The sequence below is a fragment of the Cydia splendana genome, chromosome 8 (genome assembly GCF_910591565.1).
Source record: "Cydia splendana chromosome 8, ilCydSple1.2, whole genome shotgun sequence".
Taxonomy (NCBI): Eukaryota; Metazoa; Arthropoda; class Insecta; order Lepidoptera; family Tortricidae; genus Cydia; species Cydia splendana.
The window spans coordinates 6,695,930-6,721,785 of record NC_085967.1 but is presented as its reverse complement, the minus strand read 5'-3'; the positions used below and the strand labels follow the sequence as shown (position 1 = coordinate 6,721,785).

The 25,856-nt window shown below is 37.9% G+C and overlaps 1 protein-coding gene across 4 annotated transcripts; it reads left to right on the top strand.

Moving 5' to 3' along the window:
* Window positions 1-4,431: 4,431 nt before the first annotated feature.
* On the top strand, window positions 4,432-23,084 carry LOC134792762 (armadillo segment polarity protein). Of its 4 annotated transcripts, XM_063764083.1 has the most exons (16): window positions 4,432-4,577; window positions 4,860-4,926; window positions 5,343-5,467; window positions 6,419-6,524; window positions 6,831-7,041; window positions 7,366-7,948; window positions 8,750-8,896; window positions 9,582-9,719; window positions 10,271-10,441; window positions 12,809-12,979; window positions 13,405-13,602; window positions 17,080-17,194; window positions 17,654-17,808; window positions 19,077-19,143; window positions 20,523-20,553; window positions 21,229-21,426. In XM_063764083.1, the coding sequence occupies exons 2-15, from the start codon at window positions 4,890-4,892 to the stop codon at window positions 20,525-20,527; spliced, it is 2,229 nt and encodes a 742-aa protein (XP_063620153.1). In that variant the 5' UTR covers window positions 4,432-4,577; window positions 4,860-4,889; the 3' UTR covers window positions 20,528-20,553; window positions 21,229-21,426. The 4 variants fall into 4 exon arrangements, with proteins under 4 accessions (XP_063620153.1, XP_063620152.1, XP_063620151.1 ...); XM_063764082.1 differs by lacking the exon at window positions 20,523-20,553 and having other exon boundaries at window positions 9,597-9,719; window positions 21,229-23,084; XM_063764081.1 differs by lacking the exon at window positions 20,523-20,553 and having other exon boundaries at window positions 21,229-23,084.
* The last annotated feature ends 2,772 nt before the right edge of the window (window positions 23,085-25,856 follow it).

The window sequence follows — 25,856 nt, the reverse complement described above, 5'->3', positions numbered from 1 at the left end:
ACTAGATTATTTAGGGGTTCTGTTGTGGTGGCGGTAGCTGCTGCGTTTACTTATCTCTTTTAGGCATGGTATAATATACTCCGCCTGGTACTCTCTTCCGACCACGTGACTGACACAAGCCTACGTCATCATGCGACAGCGCTATATGATAATATGCAATAGCGCTATATAAAGTGGCAATGTTATTGTGATTGTGACGTAGCTTGTGTCACTCTGGGAAGAGAAGACCATGTTTTATTAGACTATGTCTTTTAGGGTAGGTAGTGTATAGGTACCTACCTATTTACATACATGTAAAGCGATGGCAAATCTATTAAAGGAAGCGTACACTTCAACTACTTACCCGAATCAGTCCTGTGGAATGTCCTACAATTAAATATTTACCATCAGGTGAGTAGATCATACTAAAAACAAAACCAAGTTCCGATAAATAGTAAAACTTTTGCAATTTTTCATTAGGTGTCAGAAAAAAGAATCTTTCTTCGTTGTCCTGCAGCCAAGTTTCTTCAGTTACTGAAGCTTTCTTGTTAGCAAAGGAAAGAAAAGGATTTTTATAGTCGTCATCTATACTTTCAACTAGACTGCTTAGTACACGTTCCTTAAACTCGTTTAGAAGGGTATTAATATCTGGAACACTTTTCGGGAAACTAAAATTAAAGCTGTAAGTGGACGAGCTAGACATTATCCTGTTTTCTTTGATTAAGTTTAAGAGAAGAAAAATTATAAAAACGCAGAATATTCGCGCGTCTTATTCGGTTAATTGTCACAATTGACAACAACAAGATTTTTTGTCGGCTTTTTACAAATAAAGAAAACAGAGTGGGTTAACCGCTCGGAGTAAATATCTATGGAGCCATGGTATAATAATATACTCCGCCTGGTACTCCATTCCCGTCTTTTCTAGGTCACCTAACTGACACGCGCTTACGTCATCATGCGACAGCGCTATATGATAATATGCGATAGCGCTATATATAGCGGCCATGTTGTTGTGACGTAGCCCCGTGTCACTCTGGGAATGGAAGACCATGTTTTATTAGACTATGTATGGAGCGGCCATTAACAGGCGTTCCCCTCTGCAAAAAGATCGCGGCCGCCGGTCAAGGAGGTTATATAAAACTAGTTGCCACACGTCATACGCCATTCAGCAAACGTCAGTCTAAGCGGAATGATAGGAGCCGAAAATGCCGAATTGCAGCGTTTTCTCGTGCAAAATGAGATCGGAAACGTCTAGTCTACAAAAAGAACACGTTTCTTATCATATGTAAGTACTATTACATCTAAATATTATCAAATAGTGCATTAACTTTGCAAATAACTAAAAAACATTGTCAATCTGACAGTGATACCAGTGATATGATATTAGATCAAATTTAGGGTAATTCTAGAGAAGACTTTCTAAATATTAATTAGGTACGAGTAGAATTTCTAATAGGAGATATTATGCGAAACTCTGCGTAGGGGGTGCGACTACCACAATCCATCACAATCTGGGGGTCCGCCGCGGAACAAGAAAATTTAAATTTCGTTATCTAACCTCTCTATCACTATTGCATATTTGAGCGATAAAGAGAAAAGAGAAAATTTACTAGCTAGCTTAGTGCTACACTGTGGCGGCAGAACGTTGCATTAATATGCCCTATTTGCGTTGCTTTTTGTTATATGTGACGTTCCATGGAAATAGGTACCTTATGGCGGCCGGCGCTTACGTCGCATGGCGCCGCAATAATATTGGAGCGGCGTTAATAATAGCGTAAGCGCCAACCCCCATAAGGTACCTTTACCCGTAGGACGTCACATAAAATTTATGTAACACATTATTTTTATATAACACCTTAGTTTCATATCAACCTAATCTATTTAATCAAATAAATAGATCTATAAGAATAAAGAAAAGGGGGACGGGGGATCAAAAAGTAGTCGAAAACATCTCGCGTGATTTGTGCACAACCCCTAAATAACGTAAAATTACCGATAGACTCTTTTTTGAAAATTAATTTTTCCTTTAGTTTCTACATAATAGCCGGTCAAGCAGATCTTGTCAGTAGAAAAAGGCGGCAAATTTGAAAAATGTAGGCGGGAAGGGATATCGTCCCATAGAAAAAATGAATTTCGCGCCTTTTTTACTGACAAGATTTGCTTGACCAGCTATATATTTTTATTTAACATGTCAAATATTTTAATAATTTAAGGTATTTACGGCTGTCACTTTCCATAAATAGGCACTTTTAATTTATTACTCTGGTATCACCGTACCAATATTAGTGATGGGACACCATAAATACCAATATCGGTAAAATCGATATAAACATAATGAATAATATACAGATGGTCATGATGCCTAGCGAACACCAGCCATATCGTACAAACCTCAAGGAGTGATATTCCTAGGCAGATGATGATCTGCCTAGTGACCACCAGCCATATCGTGCTAACTTCAAGGTGTGATATTCCTAAGCAGATCATGAAACGCCGGCATGTCATGATCTGACTAGTGACCACCAGCCATACCGTTCAAACCTCAACATTTAGGCATATCGAATAAGTAGAATGTCCTAATTTTAGCAAATGATAACCATTGAAATGGCTTGACAGCCTACTTATAGTACGTGTTTGGGTAGCGTATGATTTTAGTACCTACGCATTCTGCTCCAAATGCCACATAGAATGCAGCACTAGCCGTGGCAAAAAATGCAAAAGGCAGATTATTAAATGGCGGCGTTTCATGATATGCCTAGTAATATCTCGATATGCCCGATTTTACGATCTACCGCCGATATATATACTAATTATCCCCTACTCAATATCCCTTAAATGACATCTTATGGCCGCGTTCCATCTCTGTCATCAGATCTGCATGCTCGATAGTATATTGCATTGCTTTCAGAAGTAAACCAACATGTAAAATATTAACTAATGAACTGATAATAAAAAATCATTCTATATCAGCTTGCAAGATTCGCCCTAAACAAATTGACAAACTATTAGAAATAACATCTAAACAATACAAAAATTCAAAGTTAGTAAAATGCTGGTACAAAGACTTGATATTGTATTATTATTATAATTGATAAAATCAGAAATTAAAATTCATTGTCAATTTTATCGACAATATTATCGGCGCGTCCCTCGCACTATCTAGGTTTACTTAGAACTGACGTCATCTCGTTCACGGACAGGGTTGTCTGTGTTTGTTCTTGTACTTGTGTGAATATAGTTTTTGATAGTGTTTGATAATTTTGTCGTGTGCGTGTGTAGCGACGCATGCTAAAAATGCATTAGTGTTAACATTATTTGTGTGCGTTACCTCGTCCCCCGCGCCAGGCCTCCTTCACACGCTCAAGGCCACGCGCTATATGCCTACCGCTCGGCGTATCGTCGACGATACAACCAACAGAGGGCCGCCGAACGCCCGCCTGAGCGCTCGCACCGCACGTTTCCCGCGCTTACGCTTCGAAATGCCGAAACCACGTAATTATTGTGCAGTAAATGGGTATAAAAGTCAAAAAACAAAGGAAAAAAGCCTATAATAAAGATTCATCTTTTTATGGCGGGCTAAAGGTCCCACCTGAAACGTTTAATAATTATATTGAAGGGTTAGAAAACGTATTTTTAAATAATTTTGACGAGGTAATAATTAATCGGCCTGGTAGCACCGGCACCGTTTTACAACTTTTAAAAACCGTTGATTTTCCGTTGCTTTGCTCCTGAGTATTTATTAAAATTATTTACGCGATTTAGGATATTTTCAACTATAAAATTTAATAACAGAGAATTCCGAGAAGGGAAAAAATTATAAATCATTATATAAAACTAAAACATATTTGATTGACTAATAAAAAATATGGTTGATTCGCGACATTTGTTTTATTACAATAATCATCATAGGTAGGTACCTACAACCCTAGCGCATTCTTACGATGACGCGTTGGCACGTGACTCGCACGGCGGGCAACACAGTCTCGATTCTTTGTGCGCGTACTTATGGTACATTTCTTCTTGTCCTGAGCAGCAGGTATTATTATTAAGGTTTTGTAGGCTATTATAGCGTAGGTATTTTCGCTTTTGTTTGGGAATGAAGTATCTGTTACGTAGTAACTATTTATTAATCTGTGCCCGCGCCAAAAACGACAGAATTTTTCAGATAGAAATTAGTGCGCGTCTCTACTCCATAGATATTTACTCCGAGGTTAACCGCGATTACAGCTCCTCTGAAAGAAACTGAAACCTTTTATAAAATCCCAGACCTTCTTGATCTTGGTGCCTGCTTTAACATTTGAAGAAAAGTGTGACATATAACTTGCATGGAATGGAACGTTACTACGTTGGTATGTTTATGTTGGCAATACGTTTCTTTGATGATTGACAGAGATAGTCTTATAGAATCTGAGGGCTAGTGAGCGAGCCAGCAATATAGCTACCGGTCTGCCCCTATTGTAATCGAAACATTCACATTTGGACGCCATATTGTCATGTCAGAGTTTTGACGGTGGATGGTGAATGCTTGAGAAAATAATTTTCTACAACAAATTGTTCTAAATCGTGTTTTACAATTTAAGTGCGTCTTATTTACTAAGGTAAGAATGTATTCTTCTATTTAATAACTATGATGCGTTTAATTTTGTTGAAGCGCGGAATCGATGGAAATAATAAAGTCGGGTGTGGTATTTAGTTCACGCGATCCCCTTTTGTAATTGTTTATTTTGTTTTATCCTTTTGAATTTAGCCATGGATTGAATAAAACTTGCGGCAGGTGGAAGTGTTTGTAATGAGAATGTAAACTATAATGGTGTATGTACTTAGTAGCGAAGAATCGATAGACGCAGCGTGTGTACTTAGTAGTTTTATTGTATTTTCAGACGCTGGGTGCAGCTAGCATCCTGTGAACCATGAGCTATCAGATTCCGACTTCACAAAGCCGCACAAGTAAGTATTCTAATATCCAGTTAGTAATGTAATATAAAACGATATATGTTTTCATTATCCGTGTTCTGTATCTTAGGTAGGTACCTACGATATCTAGGTATGCTAGAGCAGTTGTGATTGTTATGGTGACTCACGTCAATGGTATTGACGGTTTGAACTTTCATAGTCTGCTCCAGTACATCAAAGTGATGAAGCAAATATAGTGCTTGTTGTTCATTTGTATAGGTACTTTTAAATTATTATTGTGGTCAAATTATAATGAATGCTGTTCATATTGTCATTATAATTAATGGAATGCTATAACCAATTAACATGATTTATAACTAATGATGTTTAAAAATTATTTAATGTTCATACTAATAATTTTGTCCAGAATTTGTGCACTTATTTATGAATCATCAAATATTTTATTTCAGTGTCTCACAGCAACTATGGAGGATCTGATGTGCCGATGGCCCCCAGCAAGGAGCAGCAAACCCTGCTGTGGCAGCAGAACTCCTACCTTGTGGATTCTGGTATCAACTCCGGAGCTGCCACTCAGGTAATTAGTTATTGTATCATTCATGAAAAGTCTCATTCCCCTGGCCATACCTATTTGCAAATTCCCAGGAGATTCTGCTATACTGCCCTGCTAAGCCAAAGAGCGCTATCTCAAAAGAAAATTCATTGCTAACTTATACTTTAGTTTCTATTACTGAGAATTCCATTTTCAAAATCATTTGTTTTTGAGATAGCGCTATTCAGCTTAGGAGGGCAGTATATTAGCATCTCATTTTTGGTGGCTGTGTAACCCGTGCCACATTCCATCTACAACCAAAACTGCTTAGCGGAATCTCTATTTCATTCTGGTTGTTAAAAGTTCAAATTGTTATAATCAGAGGGCGGAATTGCTCATGGCAAAAATCAAATGTCAATAGAGTTGGAACGTTGAATTTTATCGACTTTTTCAGCTATCAATAAGTTCAGTCGCCTTTTACATTTTATACGATGAAAATTAGTAACCTCAAATCCATAAGCAAACAATAATATACTTCATATGAACATTACGGAATAACATTTAAATAAAACACAATATAAAACGATAATTTTAAAAACTACTTAACTTAGTACTGCATTATTAAAACTACCTAAGTTTCAATACTACAACCTAAGGATTCAAATCACCTGTGAACTAATTTTCATCGTATAAAATGTAAAAGGTGACTGAACTTATCGATATCTGAAAAAGTCGATAAAATTCAATGTTCCAACTCTATTGACGTTTGATTTTTGCCATGAGCAATTCCGCCCTCTGGTTATAATATAGTGATATGTTGGATGATCAAGGAATTTAATTTCAATACCATTTCTTATCTTGTCACAGTCACAATAATTGAGGTTCCTAGCGACTTTGATATTGATTGTCACTGTGACAAGGTACTAAAAATAGTAAGTATGGATTAAGTTCTTAGGACAATGGTAAGACGAAACATTAAATATTATGTTTTTGCAGGTGCCATCTCTTACTGGCAAAGAAGATGATGAAATGGAAGGAGATCAGCTCATGTTCGACCTGGACCAAGGGTTTGCCCAGGGTTTTACCCAGGAGCAAGTTGAAGGTAAGAAACACCTTTATATTTATCAATAACCATACCATTATTCAAGACACAAACACATACCTACAGTTCTTTCATTATTGTAAAATTTATAAATTATCAAAATGACTCAACAACGGCAAAGTCAAATGGTCAAATCTTGGTTACAGGTTTTAAGTACCAGTTTATTATTATGGCTAAAATGACATATTTCGTAAATAGTTAAAAAAACATTCTAATACTATAAAAAATTATACTTACTGTGTCATAATTTACCAAATCAATAAAGATGAATTGATATGGTTTCTAACATAGTTTTGTTTCCATCAGACATGAATCAGCAGCTATCTCAGACCCGCTCCCAGCGTGTCCGAGCCGCCATGTTCCCGGAGACCTTGGAGGAGGGTATCGAGATCCCGTCCACTCAGCTGGACCCTGCGCAGCCCACTGCTGTCCAGCGCTTGTCGGAGCCTTCGCAGATGTTGAAACATGCTGTTGTCAACCTGATCAACTATCAGGATGATGCTGATTTGGCTACAAGGTAAACAAAATGTAGAAGCGTTTCTACTACACCAAAAAAGAAACCATTGCACAAGGCCATATTCAATTTGCCATTAATTTCAGTGCAAAACATTTTGTGATTTCTTTTTTTGTAATATTGAAAAATTTTAACTAACTTAATTAATTACTTGACTCTAAAGTCTAAATACTCGGGCTGAAAAAGGCAAGGGTGTCAAGAATTTCACAAAATTGAACCTATTTTCAAATAATTCATAATCATGGTTGATAAATGTGCCTTTGCCTTGTATAGGCAAAGGCACATTTAGGCTTAATCAGATTGAACATTCCAAATTATCACTTTCAGAGCCATTCCCGAGTTGATCAAGCTCTTGAATGACGAAGATCAAGTTGTAGTATCTCAAGCTGCCATGATGGTCCACCAGCTCTCGAAGAAGGAAGCCTCCCGCCACGCCATCATGAACTCTCCTCAAATGGTGGCCGCCTTGGTCCGCGCCATATCCAACAGCAACGACCTTGAGACTACCAAGGGAGCTGTCGGGACCTTGCATAACTTGTCGCACCACCGTCAAGGCTTACTCGCCATCTTCAAGAGCGGAGGAATACCCGCTCTCGTCAAACTACTAAGCTCTCCCGTGGAATCCGTCTTGTTTTACGCTATCACCACCCTCCATAACCTACTCTTGCATCAAGATGGCTCTAAGATGGCCGTACGCTTGGCCGGTGGCCTTCAGAAGATGGTGGCGTTGCTTCAGAGGAACAACGTCAAGTTCCTAGCGATTGTGACTGACTGCCTCCAGATCTTGGCCTATGGAAATCAGGAATCGAAGTTGATCATCCTCGCGTCTCAGGGACCGATCGAATTAGTGCGAATCATGCGCTCTTACGATTACGAAAAATTGTTGTGGACTACTTCAAGAGTTTTGAAGGTAAGTGTTTCCGTTTTTAGCAAATTTGTTATAGTTTCCATATTGACTTATTCATTCTGTTTAGAAGTATCTAAGTACTTTAAATACATGCTATATACAATTATTTTACTAAGTCAGAGATATGATGTTATTGGCTCAATTGACTGCCAGTTGTATGTGTCTGACTGCCTTTGACCACCAAAGACTAAAGACGTCAACTGATGCGTGCGGCTACAGGCTACATCCCAATATCAACCTTTGTGCATTCCTATAAGGTTCACGATAACGATAGGCGTTGCATTCAAGTCAAGATGTACATACATACATATAATCACGCCTATTTCCCGGAGGGGTAGGCAGAGACCACGGATTTCCACTTGCTACGATCCTGACATACCTCTTTCACTTCCTTCACTTTCATAACATTCCTCATAGAGTCGGACCAAAAAAAGTCAGCGGATTTGATAGCCCAAGCAGTGCAAGTGTCATTTATACGTCATAATTTCATGGAAGTTTGACGTTTAAAATAACACTTTCACTGCGTGGGCTATCAAATCCGCTGCAGACTATTCTTGGTCTGACTCTACACGCTCGCCAGTTTAGGGTGCTCTTGACCTGGCCTTTCTTCAGGATTTCCCCGATCTGATCAGAGAAGTCCGCCGAGGTCTACCCCTTTCACTCCCACCACTCTCTTTGTTAGCCTTCTTTCACTCATTCTTTCCACATATCCAAACCATCTCAACATATCTTTCTCAATTTTCGTCACTACATCTACATTCAGTCCAAGTCAAGATGTTTCTTATACAATATTGGTTTTAACAGGTCCTTTCTGTGTGCTCGAGCAACAAGCCGGCCATCGTCGAGGCCGGCGGCATGCAGGCGCTCGCCATGCACCTCGGCAACCCGAGCGGCCGCCTCGTGCAGAACTGCCTCTGGACCTTGAGGAACTTGTCCGATGCTGCCACTAAGGTAAAACAAATATAACGCTGGACAGGTTCCGTGACATAGAATCTGTTATTAATCTAGTTCATTTGTTATCAGTCTAGTTTCAGAGTTAAGTGGTTTCCATTCATTGGTTGAATAATTTTAATGGTTCTAAAATGTCATTTTACCAGTTTTTTTTTACTTGATGTGTACAATCCTAGTTGTATAAATATAAATCAAAAATTGGAAGCTAAATAACCACCCCTTAATATTTGAACTGAATTCCAATCAGGGTTCAAATTATTATGCTTATGAATGACCAGTGACACTAACATAATCAATTAACCTTTTCGACGCCGTGTCAAACACAAAAGCTGTCACTCAGACGCTACGTCATCGAAGTGTCTAAATGAAAGTTTATGCATATGCACGTAGGTCTATGTTGCTGTGGTCTTTGGCGTTTTGGCGTTGGACCTACGGTGCGGATATATCCGTCATTGGCGTCGAAAAGGTCAATCAAGCTAATCTGATGATGAAGACCAAGTATTGCCATAATTAGGTATATGATTATTTTTTCTTAGATGATTTCTTGAAAGAAGTATAATAACAAAGAATATAATTGAATGTCAACATAAGTTATATTCTAGATATTAATAACTCGGCAACTGTAAAACTATTACATTAATATTGCTAGTTTAAGCAGAATAAACAACTTGAATATTGGTGATAGTTGACGTTTCCCCAGGTCGAGGGGCTGGAAAACCTGCTTTCCAGCCTGGTACAGGTGTTGGCCTCCACCGACGTCAACATCGTCACCTGCGCTGCTGGCATCCTGTCCAACTTGACGTGCAACAACCAACGCAATAAGGTAAGATAAATGTACCATTGCTCATACTGTTCACGGGCCATTCGGAAACTTATTGCAAAGGAATAAGGCTCACCGATCGTCAAATAAGAGTGAACTTATGATGGGTTATTTTACTATTCGTCTTGCAGACAAATTTGCATATTGCTATTATGTTTCCTTTCAACATGCGGGAAACTGATGTCTTTATATTTGTGATAATTGGCTGCACATCATTTTGTAAGTGCTTAAATGAAATGCTGGCATTCGATTTTCATACAACATTGCCAGCAAAGTATCCATTCGTCGTAAGTCACGTGCCTCGCGGTAGAACGTCCGCGCGGACAACTCCACCTAGCAGCACCTTCAGGGCGTCGGTCCCTAGGCCAGTTATGCGGCAATTCCATCGTACATTGTTTAATGGGTATTGAAATTGTCTTATGGTTATGAAACATTGCTTTTATTTAGCATTTCCGCGCGTTTGTTGAGAATCGTCGTGAAAAGGTATAGCCGGCCTCTTTATATATTTACTTGTCCGACATTTTAAGTATTAATTGTATCAAATAATTCCTCAGGTGACCGTCTGCCAAGCCGGCGGCGTGGACGCGCTGGTGCGCACGGTGGTGTCGGCGGGCGACCGCGAGGAGATCACGGAGCCGGCCGTGTGCGCGCTGCGCCACCTCACCTCGCGCCACGTCGAGAGCGAGATGGCGCAGAACGCCGTGCGTCTGCACTACGGCTTACCGGTCAGTATAATAAACAGGCGGCCTAGCCAAGGTGACGATCGCTTACGCTTCGCCATCGAATCGCTTTGTCTCTTTATCACTCTTCCATAATGGTGTGACAGCGTTTAGTTCGCTACGGAGCGTTAGCGATTGACATGTTGTCTACGGTGCCTGTAGGGACTGTTGGTAGTGTTTGACCTGCATAATAATCAGTTCGGATTATATGTTGATGTACTATAGGTATTATAAGATTTAATTACAGATACGTTTAATATTTGTACGTACCTAAGGGCGGTATTCCACCTATCCAATTTCTTTGTCCAATGTGTATTGTTTTTCACATTTTGCTTTAATGAGAGAGTGAGACGCACTGACATTGGACAAATAAATTGGACAGGTGGAATACCACCCTAATACGTTATGAATTGAATTTCCTTGAAAGACTGTTATTACTAGAAAGAGAATTCGAATTTTTCGAAACCATCGAAAAAAAATGTGATTGTGGCTTCTGGGATCAAGTCAGGTCGCCAAATACCTCCGGTCGCCAAGCAGCACCAGACAGCGACCTTGGTGCAGTCAAAATATCTCTTTCTCGTTCTAAGTTATAGTTGCGTCCTTAGCGCACGTACGGCACGTGCGCTGCACCGCACCAGGGTCGCGGTATTACCAGAATCGAAACGGGACTGTGTTCTGTCAAACTTGGAATTTATCAGCAATGGAATTATTGCCGATGACGTTGCATATCTATCATAGCATAACTGGGTGCATTACATTTGTTATAATTACTTTTCATATATTATAGTTTGTTATATCGTTATTTTGAATAACGTAATAAATGGCATACTACCGTAATACCTAATTAACGGTATACATAATGTTATAATTGGTATAATGGTCATAAGGTATATTTACACTTGGTTTAATATACATTGCCATAATTATTACATACTCTAAAGCATATTATTTATTATAACAAGTGACATCACATAATAATTTGTGTGGCATAATAGTTACATGACATAAATGGGTTAGGTTAGGTTGGAACTGCGACTCCGCACAAACGAATAACTACCTAGCAAAAGGAGGGTTAGGTTAGGTTAGAACTTTGACCCTCCATAGAATAAAATACCTATCAAAAAAGTGGTTTAGGTTAGGTTTGAACTGCGAGCCCCGCAGAATCGAAAATCGTGAAAAAAATGGTTAGGTTAGGTTAGAACTGCGACCTCCCTAGAATAAAATAGCTAGCAAAAGAAGTAGGCCTGCGTACTACTTATAAAAAATATGTAAAACTTTACGTTATTGTCTTATTATTGAATGAAATATGACAATAAATGTTAAACAATATATGTATTTATACTTGATAAAATTGTATGAAGTATTACGTTATACAAAAATATAATATAACAAATGTAATTATAAAATATGTCTATATACTATTTATAAATTATATTACAATAGGCATTATAGCAATGACAGTTTAGATGAAATCACAATATAACAAAGGAAACGTATAATAAAAATTACATTATAACATAAAATAATATATAAAATGGCGTTATAACAAATGTATGATAGTTTTTTTATAATTATATTTTTCACGCCACTGTTCGGAAATGTGGCAAAAGATGGTCTAAAACCAAGCTGGAAAATAGGCAATAGCTGTAGCACCTGAACCACCACTACTACAATGTTTCATTGTTATCATCATCTGTCATTGGTGGCGGTTCGCTACAGCAATGAGTATAATTTAAAACATAAAAATCAATAAAAGGTCTTTTTTTTCGCGCAACTTTTTCCTTTAAAAATAAAATTAGGTTATTTATAGGACCAATTTCTTGTTAAAAAAAAAGCCATTCATTCATTCAGTCAGTTCATTCGATTCACGCTTAAGGCGTTTTTTACTTTTGTAGCTGTTTGTGGTTTTTTAGCAAAAATGCTTCTAAGTTTAGAGTCGGTTTGAAGCAAACAACAGATCGGAAAATACTCACTGAATTGGATAGTGTTTGACTAATAAATACAAGAAACACGTATCTACGCTCGCTATAAAAATGAGTTCTTCTAATGAAGAAAATGATATTCTTACGCTGACGCCTACCGAAATTCAAGAGATAGCACAGGCAGTGGCTAGTAATTTGCTACCAGAGAAATCGCGGACTAGTACTTATAGTTATGCAAATGTTTTCTTATTTCCTGGCAGTAGTCGTGAAAAGCACTATGTAATGCCTCGGCCGGAAATGCTAAAGATGGACTCGTATTATTTGAGGGCCTCCACTAATGTGTCGGCCCTCAAACTCACTCCTCCATCTTTTAGCGGTTTTCCGTCCTCTCCTACAATGTACTAAAGCATTACACACCCCTAATAACTGTGCCATTTCACTCATTTCCCAGGTGATCGTGAAGCTGCTGTCGCCGCCGTCGCGCTGGCCGCTGGTGAAGGCGGTGGTGGGGCTGGTGCGCAACCTGGCGCTGTGCCCGGCCAACCACGCGCCCCTGCGCGAGCACGGCGCCGTGCACCATCTAGTGCGCCTGCTCATGCGCGCCTTCAACGACACGCAGCGGGTGAGACAGCTAGAGCTGTTTTAGGATTCTAGCTACTGTAGGGCCACGGATTGCACGCTCCGAATCTGCATATGTCTCTCGTGGCCGAGGCGTTAGGGATCATGCGTACTTGCGATAGGATGCCGCATTGCGCTACGTTCGGGGTTATCAAGTTCGCTATACTATGAACCCCGCCGCTTAAGCCAGTATATATGGACGTGCATGATCACATTTCTACAGTGTTCTCTGTGTATGTGTGTGTGCGTACGGAGGCTACCGAATATCGAGATTTAACAACTTTTTAGAAGGTCTAATCCTGTTCAAATGGCGAAGGATGTGAATCGCTTTCCCTTCTATTTGGGAAGCTGTAGCTTCGATTTATCTTTTAGTATTTACGAAATTTGACGTACTTGTCACCTTCAATAAACATGATATTGTTATTACAGCAACGCACCTCAGTCCCGGGCGGCACCGGCACGGGCGGCGCCTACGCCGACGGCGTGCGCATGGAGGAGATCGTGGAGGGCGCCGTGGGAGCCCTGCACATCCTGGCTCGCGAGGGGCTCAACCGTCAGCTCATCCGCCAGCAGAACGTCGTGCCAATCTTCGTGCAGCTGCTGTTCAACGAGATCGAGAACATACAGGTCAGTATATCCAGACCGACTGATTTGGTTAACTAAACAAGTAAAGGTTGAGTCTAGAACTGAGTTAAAATGCAGGTTAGCTCTTTGTATATACACAATTTTATAATACTGGTCGAGTATACAATAGCAAAAGTAGTTAAACACCCACAGAATCCGAGGGTAAGAAGTCTCAGCGCGAATCTCTAAACGAGCACCTGTCTGCTCAGGAGGTCGGAAGTACAGTAGCGGAAAAAAATCTATCATATTGTGATTTTTCTGTAAAATATATCAAAATAGATGAAACCAGGGACTGAATTTGTTGATAACTAATCAAAAAAGGTTGTATTGATTTATTCTAGGCCCAATATATGCTAACAGGCCGGTACATATTTCAAAAATCTATTTGAATTCGTATTTCTGGAACATGACGTCCGTCACTTGTAGTATATAAGTCGATAAAAAAACAGAATATCGTGTTAATTCGTAACAATATTTGTAAGAATTATCAGTTCCGTCATGGGGAGACCTCGTGGAAATAAAAACTTATCAGTAGCTATAAAAGAAGCAATAGGCCTGATGACAAATTTTGAAATCCCTTTTATTATTGTCGGTACACTTGTATTGGTTCCGAAAAACACAATATTTCAGCTATACTCATAAGATTTAACATAAATAATTGCATTTTATTATAGCTAGTTTAAAACACGCGCGAAAACGCCTCGCACGACATTTGTGACGTCACCATTTAGTTGGTGGTAGGGTGGTAGACATTGTTTACATACTTACAGTTACGAATTTCCCTTGAATCCGAATGATATTGTTAATTCAGCACCATATATTACGATTAGGGATGATAAATACATTACAAAAATTTATCACAATAACTCATTTTACACAAAAACTCTCACACGGTTGCAATTTAAGATGAATTATTTAGATACATGTAAATTTTGAGTGAAAATCACCGAGCGCCGGTTTTACTTTTTAATTTTTTCTAGTTACGACAGCCAACATGGCAATGATAGTTCCATTCAGCCAAATAATTAAAAAAGTTTGTTGGTGAAATATCGTATTATTTAGCATTTTATTTAGATAATTACAAATAGATATCTCCTTTATATCGTGTAATAATATTTTTTGGACGTAATAAATGTTTAGTGGCGAAATAACATTTTTTTTGCACCTTCGAACTCTTTGGTGAGAACGTATGGATTTCGGTCAATGAGGTTGTCTATGTTGCTCTAAGAAATATGTTATGGATTGATGACGTCACTGTTTAGAACGCTTCTGATTGGCGTTTCAGTAATAATGGCCGATTGGAGAATATTGCAGTTTTATTTTATTGAATATATTAATAATCCTTCAGTTTATACTGAGATTGGGCCATTTTTTAGAATCATATTAACATATATGTTTCTTGGAAACCATTATTTCCGTGATTCTTTGTTACTTGAACAGGCCTATTGTAATGGGGTACAAAAATGGCTTAACGCAATCAACGCTGGTTAAGCAATTTCAACTTCATCAGTCGACTATATCGAAGGTTTTAAAACGCGAAAAGCTTCACGGATGTGTAAAAAAGCCCAACAAACCTGGTCGCCCACGCTGCACATCACATTTGGTTGACCGCAACATTTTGAGATTAACCAGAGACAATCCACGATTCACGGCGAGCGACATTATGCGAGAAATATCGGCTGGAGATTCAGTTTCTGTGACCGTACGTACTATAAGAAATCGTCTGATTGATGGTGGACTTCGTGCTCGTCGCCCTGCTAAGAAACCACTTATTTCCAAGAAGAATCGGACAGCTAGAAAAAAATATGCGAAAGAACATCTTTCTTGGACTGCCGAAATGTGGGAAAAGGTAATTTGGAGCGACGAATCCAAGTTTTTACTGTTTGGAACAGATGGAATTACGTACGTACGACGCCCCGACAATGCTCGCTACGACCCCAAGTACCAGCTCCCTACAGTCAAGCACGGCGGCGGCTCCCTTATGGTATGGGGATGTTTCAGTGCAAGTGGCGTTGGTCCGTTACATCGAATAAACGGGATTATGACAAAGGAAGTATATGAAGAAATATTACAAGATGTTTTTCTTCCCTGGGCACGCCAAAATTTCGGCAGGGCGTTTATATTTCAACAAGATAATGACCCGAAACATTCATCGAATCTTGTTAAGCAGTGGTTCAAAAAACGTAGAGTGAGGAATTTGGAATGGCCCAGTCAAAGTCCGGACTTGAATCCGATAGAAAATCTATGGAAGGAGCTAGGACGTCGTGTGAGTGCAAGAAAAGCAAGAAATATCAATGAAAGATTTGAGCAATTAAAGGAAGAATGGGAACGCATTCCAAATTCTTTCCTCGCAAAGCTGATTGCATCACTGCCCCGAAGATGCCAAGCTGTTCTTGATGCAAAGGGTTTCAGTACCAAGTACTAATCATATATTTTGATTTTCAGTCAAGAATCTGTTATTTTTGTTGTTTTTAGGGTTCCGTACCCAAAGGGTAAAACGGGACCCTATTACTAAGACTTCGCTGTCCGTCCGTCCGTCCGTCCGTCCGTCCGTCCGTCCGTCCGTCTGTCACCAGGCTGTATCTCACGAACCGTGATAGCTAGACAGTTGAAATTTTCACAGATGATGTATTTCTGTTGCCGCTATAACAACAAATACTAAAAACAGAATAAAATAAAGATTTAAATGGGGCTCCCATACAACAAACGTGATTTTTGACCAAAGTTAAGCAACGTCGGGAGTGGTCAGTATTTGGATGGGTGACCGTTTTTTTTTGCTTTTTTTTTTGTTTTTTTTTTTTTTTGCATTATGGTACGGAACCCTTTGTGCGCGAGTCCGACTCGCACTTGCCCGGTTTTTTTTTTATTAATAAACCACTTTTACCTATACTTTTCGTTTTAGTTATTTTAGATACTTTTAAATAAATTTGTGCAAAACGAGTGTCTTTTATGATATCATATGAATGTAATATATGATTATACTCTCCATTTAAAGAGCTTTCATATGATAATAGTTAAGGTAGGTTTAGTCGATCACATATAGAAATATTTAATAAAAACACAAATATGATAGATTTTTTTCCGCTACTGTACCAGTTCACAAAATTTCGCACAATATTAGTTCTGGAAAATATAAGATGTAGATTAGATGATGAATTATTATTTGCTTAATGAAAGAGTGAGGCGCAATGACATTGGACAGTCAGCAGCAATAGTTGCTGAGCGGGCGAGGTGTTCAAAATGATCTTGACGCGACTTTATTGTTAAGAGAATAAGAGCGCGTCAAGGTAATTTTGAACACCACGCCCGCTTAGCAATTTCTGCTGCTGACTGGACCAAGAAATTGGACATGTGGAATACCAGCCTTACATGAACAAATTTTACTTAAATTTACGATAGGTGTTTCTGATCGCTATGCCTATAATACAAGCCAATGTTACTTAGCCAAATATTACAATGTCCCATTATCGCATGTTCCAGCGCGTGGCGGCGGGCGTGCTGTGCGAGCTGGCGGCCGACAAGGAGGGCGCCGAGATGATCGAGGCCGAGGGCGCCACGGCGCCGCTCACTGAGCTGTTGCATTCTCGTAACGAAGGTAACCACTACTAGTACTGTTTTATATTTCTATAAACCTTTTCTACACTGCCCTTAAATCAGCTAGGCTCATTTGCTAATTTTCAATGAATTGTTTAACTAAACAATCTTTGTCAGCATATACACAATCCAATAGCTTCGAGAAAAAAATGATAGAGTAGGAATCTTTACATCTGAAACATTCAAAATAAAATCGTCGTGATGTGTGCGTGAGGTTCTGATTGTTGTCAAAAGTACAAACAATTTTAGTTTCTCTAAATATATAAATTATGTATGTAAATTGCGTGTTAATCTTACTTATTTCCTTGTCGTATCCTCATGGCTGAGGGACGTGACGAATGTGGACTCTTTTCACCAGTGCCTTCCAAGCCACTCTGTGTTGGGCCCAGTGCCATACGGCCAGTATTAATGAACTTTTCCAGGCTATCTGTTCATCTTATCATGAAATATCTCTTTCCAGGAGTCGCAACATACGCTGCCGCTGTCCTGTTCCGCATGTCCGAAGACAAGCCTCACGACTACAAGAAGAGGCTTTCCATGGAGCTCACCAACTCGCTCTTCCGCGACGACCACCAGATGTGGCCCAACGATCTTGGAATGCAGCCCGATTTACAGGTAACAACAAATTATTAACAGTAGAAAGACCAAATGATTAAAAGTAACTGATGAAAAGCGCGTTATTACCATTGTTTTAGCGAGTTCTCAGGCGTGAATTTTATGTGGCGCTTTGACCTTTTAATACCGAATCGCTATCTAGTAAGCGCTAAGAGTGAAAAGATAGCATTAATCCCATTCTCGCATTTAAGTAAGCGTGTTTGTCTTGCACTTGCCTTCGCTGTTCGCCTGGCCAAACGGGCCTTGAAACGTGAGATTGCAATGTCCGTGCCATCTACAATAACTATAAGAAGCACGGCTTTTTAAGAAGAATGTCTTATTTAATTCACGCTGATATAGATAGCACAACCGTCTGATGTATTTACATTATGCATGATGTTCCAACGATCATTGACGGTTATAATAAAACCGGCCATGTGCGAGTCGGGCTCGCGCATGAAGGGTTCCGTACTATTACGCAAAAAAAAGGCAAACACGTTTGTTGTATGGGAGCCGTGGGGCTAAAAATACTTAAAACAAAATAAAATTAAACATTTAAGTGGTTAAATGTTTAATTTTATTTTGTTTTTAGTATTTTTTGTTATAGTGGTGACAGAAATACATCATATGTGAAAATTTCAACTGTCTAGCAATCACGGTTCTCGAGTTACAGCCTGGTGACAGACAGAAAGACGGACGGACAGTGGAGTCTTAGTAATAGGGTCCCGTTTTTACCCTTTGGGTACGGAACCCTAAAAAGTTCCTCCCATTTTGTCTTTCACAAATTATTTTTATTTTGAAGATGTGTGACAGATGTTTTTTGTGTAGCTAGTTACCCAGCTTTGTTCAGTATTGATTGTGACTTAAGTGTGAAAAACTGTTTTATTGTTCAGTGTGTTGATTTACTTTCTGTTACTCCACAATCAGTATGAAGATAATTGCAACATAAATGTTTCGTCCCTACATCTACATTCTCGATAAGCAAATTTACATAAAATATTTGATAAAAATAAAATTACAAAAATACGTAAAAAATATAGCAGGATTTTTAGTGATTCCGACTTACGGGTCAGTATTTTTTTTAAAGATGCCAATATACTTTATCGTATAAATGACGAAATTATCTCGTTGATGGTAAACTTATTCATATAATGATGTCGGTGTAGGGATGAAACGTAAAAATTCCTTGCTTTAAGTTAGTGTTCAACCTCATAAATATTTTGTTTCATCTAGTTTGGTAGTATTAGCCCTGTTTTATTTGATTTTGATGGACATTGCCCATTTGCTAGGACATGCTCGGACCAGAGCAGGGCTATGAGGGGCTGTACGGTACCCGACCGTCCTTCCATCAACAAGGTAAGTCCTACACTTTGACCCAGCTTGTTTGTCCTCTAACGTGTAGATATTTGAAACTTATTACACATATTATACTCACTTTACAAAGACATATGAAAAAGATCTGTAGTAGACGTACGCAGTTATAGAAAATATCTTAGAGTGATTTTAACAGCTTAGGTTGGTATGCCACCTATCCAATTTCTTGGTCCAATGTGCATTGCGCCTCACTCTCTCACTAAGTAAAATGTGAGACGCAAATACACATTGGACTAAAAAATTAGACAGGTGGAATACCACCCTTAACTACACTACACGCCATTATATCTTGTGGTAACTTTATACTTGACAATCAAGTTACCGAGAAACAAAAGGCAGAAGGGCAGCTCCAACTCACTGTCCGATTCGAACTTTAAGATACGTCAATTAATAGATGTAGAAACGATATGGATTAGATATGTCAGTGTCAAATGTAACGTTTCTTCAAACAAAAACGTCACTTTTGACACTGACACATCTAATCCATATCGTTTCTAGATTATTTTATTAATTGACGTATCTTAAAGTTCGAATCGGGCCGTTAATCTGCTATTAAAATTGTTCTACTTATTACTTCTCTAACTGTTAATGTATGTCTTCTATAATTCTTTTGTCTATTATAACATGTAGAAATTCTAAGATAACCAAACTAACACAACATACAGTATAAACATTGTAATTTTCTTCAGTACTAATATCAGATATATGCTTTGTCCCTGGCTATTTTAAAACTACATTAGCTCGGTTGTAATCCCATTGCTAGTAAATTATCGTTAAAACGTCATTGATCATAAACACATTAGTTAGACTATGTGGACTGAAACTATATATACAAACTATTCATAAAGTTCTAATAGAGTACTGAACTTCAAGCTAAAATCGTGCTGTCAAAAACATTAGTGTTACATTGTGATCTCGCAGCACGATTTCTCCCTTCAATCCATACAAATTATATGAGCGTACGCACAGATGTAGTGCATATTTATTTTCCATCGCAATTTCACGGAAGCGTACGAACGTGTCTTGCTGTTCAGTCTCGGTACAAAAAGTACTGAGGTTGACTGAAGTAGCATACTGTCAAATACGAACGTTTCCGAGAAAATACGATGGAAAACAATTATGCACTACATCTGTAATGGGCGTTATTATGGTATTTAGTGAAAAATGAAATAAACATGTTTACAGCACGAATTTGTCTTTGAGCATTGTTTGGTGTTATTATCTTTTAGAATATTATTTTTCTCTCCTTCAAGTATCTACACCTTATCATTCTATTATAAGCACGCAAAGTTACCTACTGAGTATAAAAACGCTATTTATAAGCGTGTGTTTAATGGTTTTTCTCTCTTCTTTACACGCAGCTTAATCCGGGACCTATATATCACTAAACAGGTGAAGGGAATGTTACATGTGTTATTGTTTGATGGTATATGTTTATGACTAACAATAAAACTCTGAATAACATGCTTGGTGATTTTCTAATATGTAATTTGGCTTTATTTAGTGTAAAATATTAACAGAGCTCGATTGTGAGTGTTGTGCTTACTATGAAAAGAATCCGAAAACATAATGCTATTTGGCAGAAATATGCTATATTTACCACAAGCATACATTTCCATAAAAATTGTGTGAAACAAAAACATACTTGTAATACTTAATAAATTGCGGATTGTGTGTAGGCTTCAAGGTAAACACAGTTTTTGCTTTACAAGATAATAATAGAATTTAAAAAGAACATAAAGCGGTATATGGATTTGTTTCTTTGTAAGTTTTGTACTTTTTTTTATATCCATGTTGTTTTATTGTTTTATCCCAAAGACTAAAACGACAGTTTAAATGTGTTACTCACTGGGTATTCATATTTTTGACTCTTAACGCCGGTTTTAGAAAGTATTGAAAACGATTTGGTCTTATCTGACATATATCGTAAATCGAATCGTTCAGTGAATGTGACAAAAATACCTAAGTATCTTGGTAATTTTAGTTTTCACATTTAATAAAAATCTTTTTAGTCTCTGGGAACGAACTCCTCGTTTCACAGTAATAATAATGCGTGTCACGTTCTAGGATACGATCAAATACCGATAGACTCGATGCAGGGCCTTGAGATCGGCAGTGGGTTCGGTATGGACATGGACATTGGCGACACCGAGGGCGCCGGCGCCGCCTCCGCCGACCTGGCCTTCCCGGAGCCGCCGCACGACAACAACAATGTAGCGGCCTGGTACGACACAGACCTCTAAACCTACACACCCATTTGAGTAGTATACTCTGGCACACCCAGCTTGTCAGTAAAAACAAGAAGCGAAGAGTTGACGTCCTATAAAAAATCGAGCTTTTTTCTATTGATAAGGTCGGTGTGTTTGAGTGTATGAGCACAAGAATAACGAAACTGCTGAAATAATAACTTTAGAAACCCACGTTTTTCCTGATAATTTTGATTATTAATTTTTAAATGTAAAGTCGTCATTGTCAATCGGTAATCAGGAGATAATATGCTTTCCACGTTGCGCTAAGCCAGTTCTTAGTCCAGGGTGGAGAAATAAAAATTATACCGACGTGTCGACACATTTCCTTAAGAGCTAGATCTCGTAATCAAATTTTAATTAAAATATTGTAGGAGCATATCGAGGCTCTCTGGAACATGTGAGATTTCCAATAGAAACCTGTGATACACAAAGCAGCTTTATGTCAATTCAGTGTTGCCAATATATGCATTGTCATATGGAATTAAAGTATACATTTGCATGACTTCGTTTCGAAAGTATTAGAAAACTATAATGACATAAACCGCCTATGAGTTTCAAAATTACTTTGGTGCTAAGTTGAAGAGCTTACTGGATATATTATAATTATGTTTTATGCTAGTATAGCAGAATATCAAATCCACCGATATATTAAAATGATACCCGAAGGTAGCCCTGCGTTGATGAATATCGGTCTATTTCACGCGAAACGTGAGTTTATTCGGAAAATAGGGTAAATCATTTTGTAAGGTTTTGTAGCCTTTAAATTATATAGCTAAATGTATTAATCGGTATTAAACTCTAGCAATTTTCATTTCTTCCTAATCAATGGTTTTGAGATTTTGTTACACATTTTATACTTGATATCTTTTTCTCTATTTAGTTAAAAAAGGATAAGACTGTCCTGTAATCATATAAGGCGTGTATGTTAAAGTAAATTTTAGTATTTGACTGCCATTTTTTATTTCAATCAAGATGTTCGATGATATTTAAGGTTGATGCCGTTGTGGCTGGTATGGTTGATAAATAGTATATTAATTTTGTTTAGTATAGTTGAGTATTTGATTTAATTAAATGATAATGTGATTAGTATTTCTCCGGACTATAGTTTTAAGCAAATAGTTTGATTTATCCATGGTTGATGTAGCAGTGAATATCTCTAATGGTTGTACGATGTAGATACAACTCGACGCCAAACTGTAAGGAAGGGTTTTCGCATTTAGACACTAGGTTACTAAAAGAAAACGGCTTTAAAACTCCACCCTTATTTTACGCCATAATCTTAACAATAGTGTTTAAGGGTGGCCATGAAATGTGTCAGGGATATTTTCTTTGCATTTGGTACTTATTTTCTCTACAGGCCATATGATATACATAAACAATGCATTCTAAAATAGACCTTGCACGTTCTGTACTTCAACTGTAGAAAATGCACTCAAAATTAACTAGAACCATAGCAGAATGTAATTTTTAGATCATAATCGTTAGAATAAGACTTAAAACCTAGAATTACGTAATCGCCCTCATCTAGGGTCCTCTTATGTAATTTTTTTATTGATACTTATTTAAAAGACTTTGCCAATGTTTTTATACGTTCGATTATGAAAACATTGCTGAAGTACGTATGAGATTTTGTGTCCATTTGTGTATGGATAATAAATAAATTTGATTATATAATATTTTTGCTTTTCATTAATAATTTACCTTCAGTACGTCTAGCACTTCAGCATCATGTTAAATTCACGTGGCGCCGACCTATCTTTGCGCGGCAAGATGTGCTAGCCGTGCTATAGGGCCTATAGCTATAGCTGCTACCTACAATAAAGTTATATCTAAATAGTCTAAACTTACATATACATATAAAAGAAACTCCACAGTAAAGAGCAATTGACAAATTTTAAATTCTTTGGTCTATTATAGACGATATAATACCAAAGGCTAGTGATCATAATGTCTATGCTCAATTCTTATTTTGACTATCAATTTTTTTTTTGGAATGCTGACTCCAGATAGTTTACGAGTCGTATGATAGCGCTGTCCTTTGGTGTTAAAATCCTGAATCGCGCTATCAAGGTTTTTCTTAGATAGAATTGACCCCAGACGCCTAAACATTCAGTTGAATATACAAATTACCCGGTAGATGGTGTTGTTGTATGTTTTAAAATGCGCTATCAAAATTTTTCTTCGAATAATGAGCCCAAAAACTCTATATGTGTAGTATACTTACTATTTAAACTGTTTTTTTTATTAGTATTGGACTTTAACATTGGTGGTAACTACTGGGAAAAAAATCTCACCTTTTACCAGTGGTTACTACTGGGAATTTGTCTTCCCAGTAGTTACCAGTGGTAAAAGGTGACCACTGGTAACAACTTGGTAGTAACTAGTGGGGAATAAGGCACAAACAGAGAACCCGCCTAGCGGTTAGCTGGTAGTAAATGTGGTCTCAAGAACACAGCGGCCGCCATACATCGAAGTTACGTTTTCGAAGATTCTTCTACTCGGTCTATTTTCTTTGTATTACAATACGAAAACTTATTACTTAGTTTGGTATATTCCAAATATATGTAGTTTTAAAATTTGAGCGTAACTCCGATTGTATGGCGCCGGCTATATTCTTGTATTACAATACGAAAACTTATTACTTAGTTTGGTATATTCCAAATATATGTAGTTTTAAAATTTGAGCGTAACTCCGATTGTATGGCGCCGGCTATATTCTTGTCTAACTTCCACATATGGCAACCTAAAACGCGCAAAACAATATAGAAGACGCCTATCAGCAGGCATAACTTGGCCCCCGCAAATTGTTCCGAAGCTAGGTGCGACCGCAGACCGCGCGACGTAACTTCCCACCTTTGTGCGCAGTTATTATGCACAATTAGGACTCAGACCGACGCATGCGGCACTAAACTTGCTATAACTTCGTTGGAGGCAGAAAATAGTTGCTCGTATGTGATTCATTATTTTCTGATCATCTCCGTATCGTAACAAACCTTTATTATCTATTGGTACTATGTAATACTGCATTTGAATAATTTTTTTCTGTTAATGTTTAGTATTTTCGATCGTGAAAATGTGTTGCCTACGCCAATTCTTGGGATTAGTTGCCAAGCGGACCCCAGGCTCCCATGGGCCGTGGAGAAAAGCCAGGACAATGCGAGGAAGATGTTTAGCATTTTTTAGATATCTAAAGTTTTATACGTAGTACTACCTATTTTAGAACATACTCGTAATATTGATTCAATTTATAATGTTGGAGTAACGGTGAGGGCATATCAAACAGATAGTGGTTATAGACTAGAGCTAATAATCATGTGAACTTTTTGGATTGAACTGTGGAGTGAAAAGAGATCACTTGATAATCATTAGCTCAACTAGGTAAAGCTTTATATTTTGGAGTACCTTACTACTACTTACTTACTGTAAGGCATTATTTCCCCGATATAAAAAAAAATATTCCGATTTATAATAAAAAAAAAATGACAAAAAAAAAGAAAAAGAAAAATATTTACCAAATAGCCACTAAAACAAAATTGATATCATTCTAAACGCACTTTGGAATGCCTCAATCCTTTGACCCTTTAATTACTATAGCTACAACTATAATTTGGCTAATAAGTTTCGATATTTGCTCAACCTGGAACACATCATTTATTCACACGCTACAAATCAACGGATCCTACCCGGCAATCATCGACTTTAATATAATGTTTCAAAGTACCTAAATGGTTTTCGGTCTTCCCGTGAGACCATTCCCATGAGTAATTAGACGTATATATTAGTGAACTTTATTCTAAGGTGTTAAAGTATATATTGGTTTGGTGGAATCGAAACCGGTATTTACTGAGGAGTGAACAACTGTTGTTGATAATTATTGGAACAGAAACGGTAAGTACTGACGCAGGTTGGTGTGTAAGTTGTGAACAGTTAAATCTGAAAATTATAGTGAATTTATGTTATTAAGTACCTACAAATTCCGGTCCTTGGTTCCCTAGATTAGAATAATTTCTGTTAATCTTTTTAAGCTTTTAAACACTTAATCTTCTATTTATTTCAGTTTACAGTATTTTAGATATAATATTACAATAAGTCTTGAATAATTGAATAATAACAATATACGAAATACAATAACTAAAACAATACTTAATCTAACCTCCATGGCACTTAACATAAAACTAATACACAACAAAATCATACATCAAATAGGCACAAAAGACAAAAACACAAGCCATCATTTAAAAAAAAAACACATAAAACCAAACTAATCAAATAACCCACCCCGAGTCATTCCAGGCGCAAAAGTTTCCACCACGCTCGCTGCGTTTCCGCGTTGAATCGCAATAGATAATCTCTGGACCAGGAATGATCCGGAGCGGGGATCAAGACCCCTCTCGCGCAAGCGACTCCCGAGCTCCCTAAAGAAGGACAGTGCCAGGCCTCCGTCAC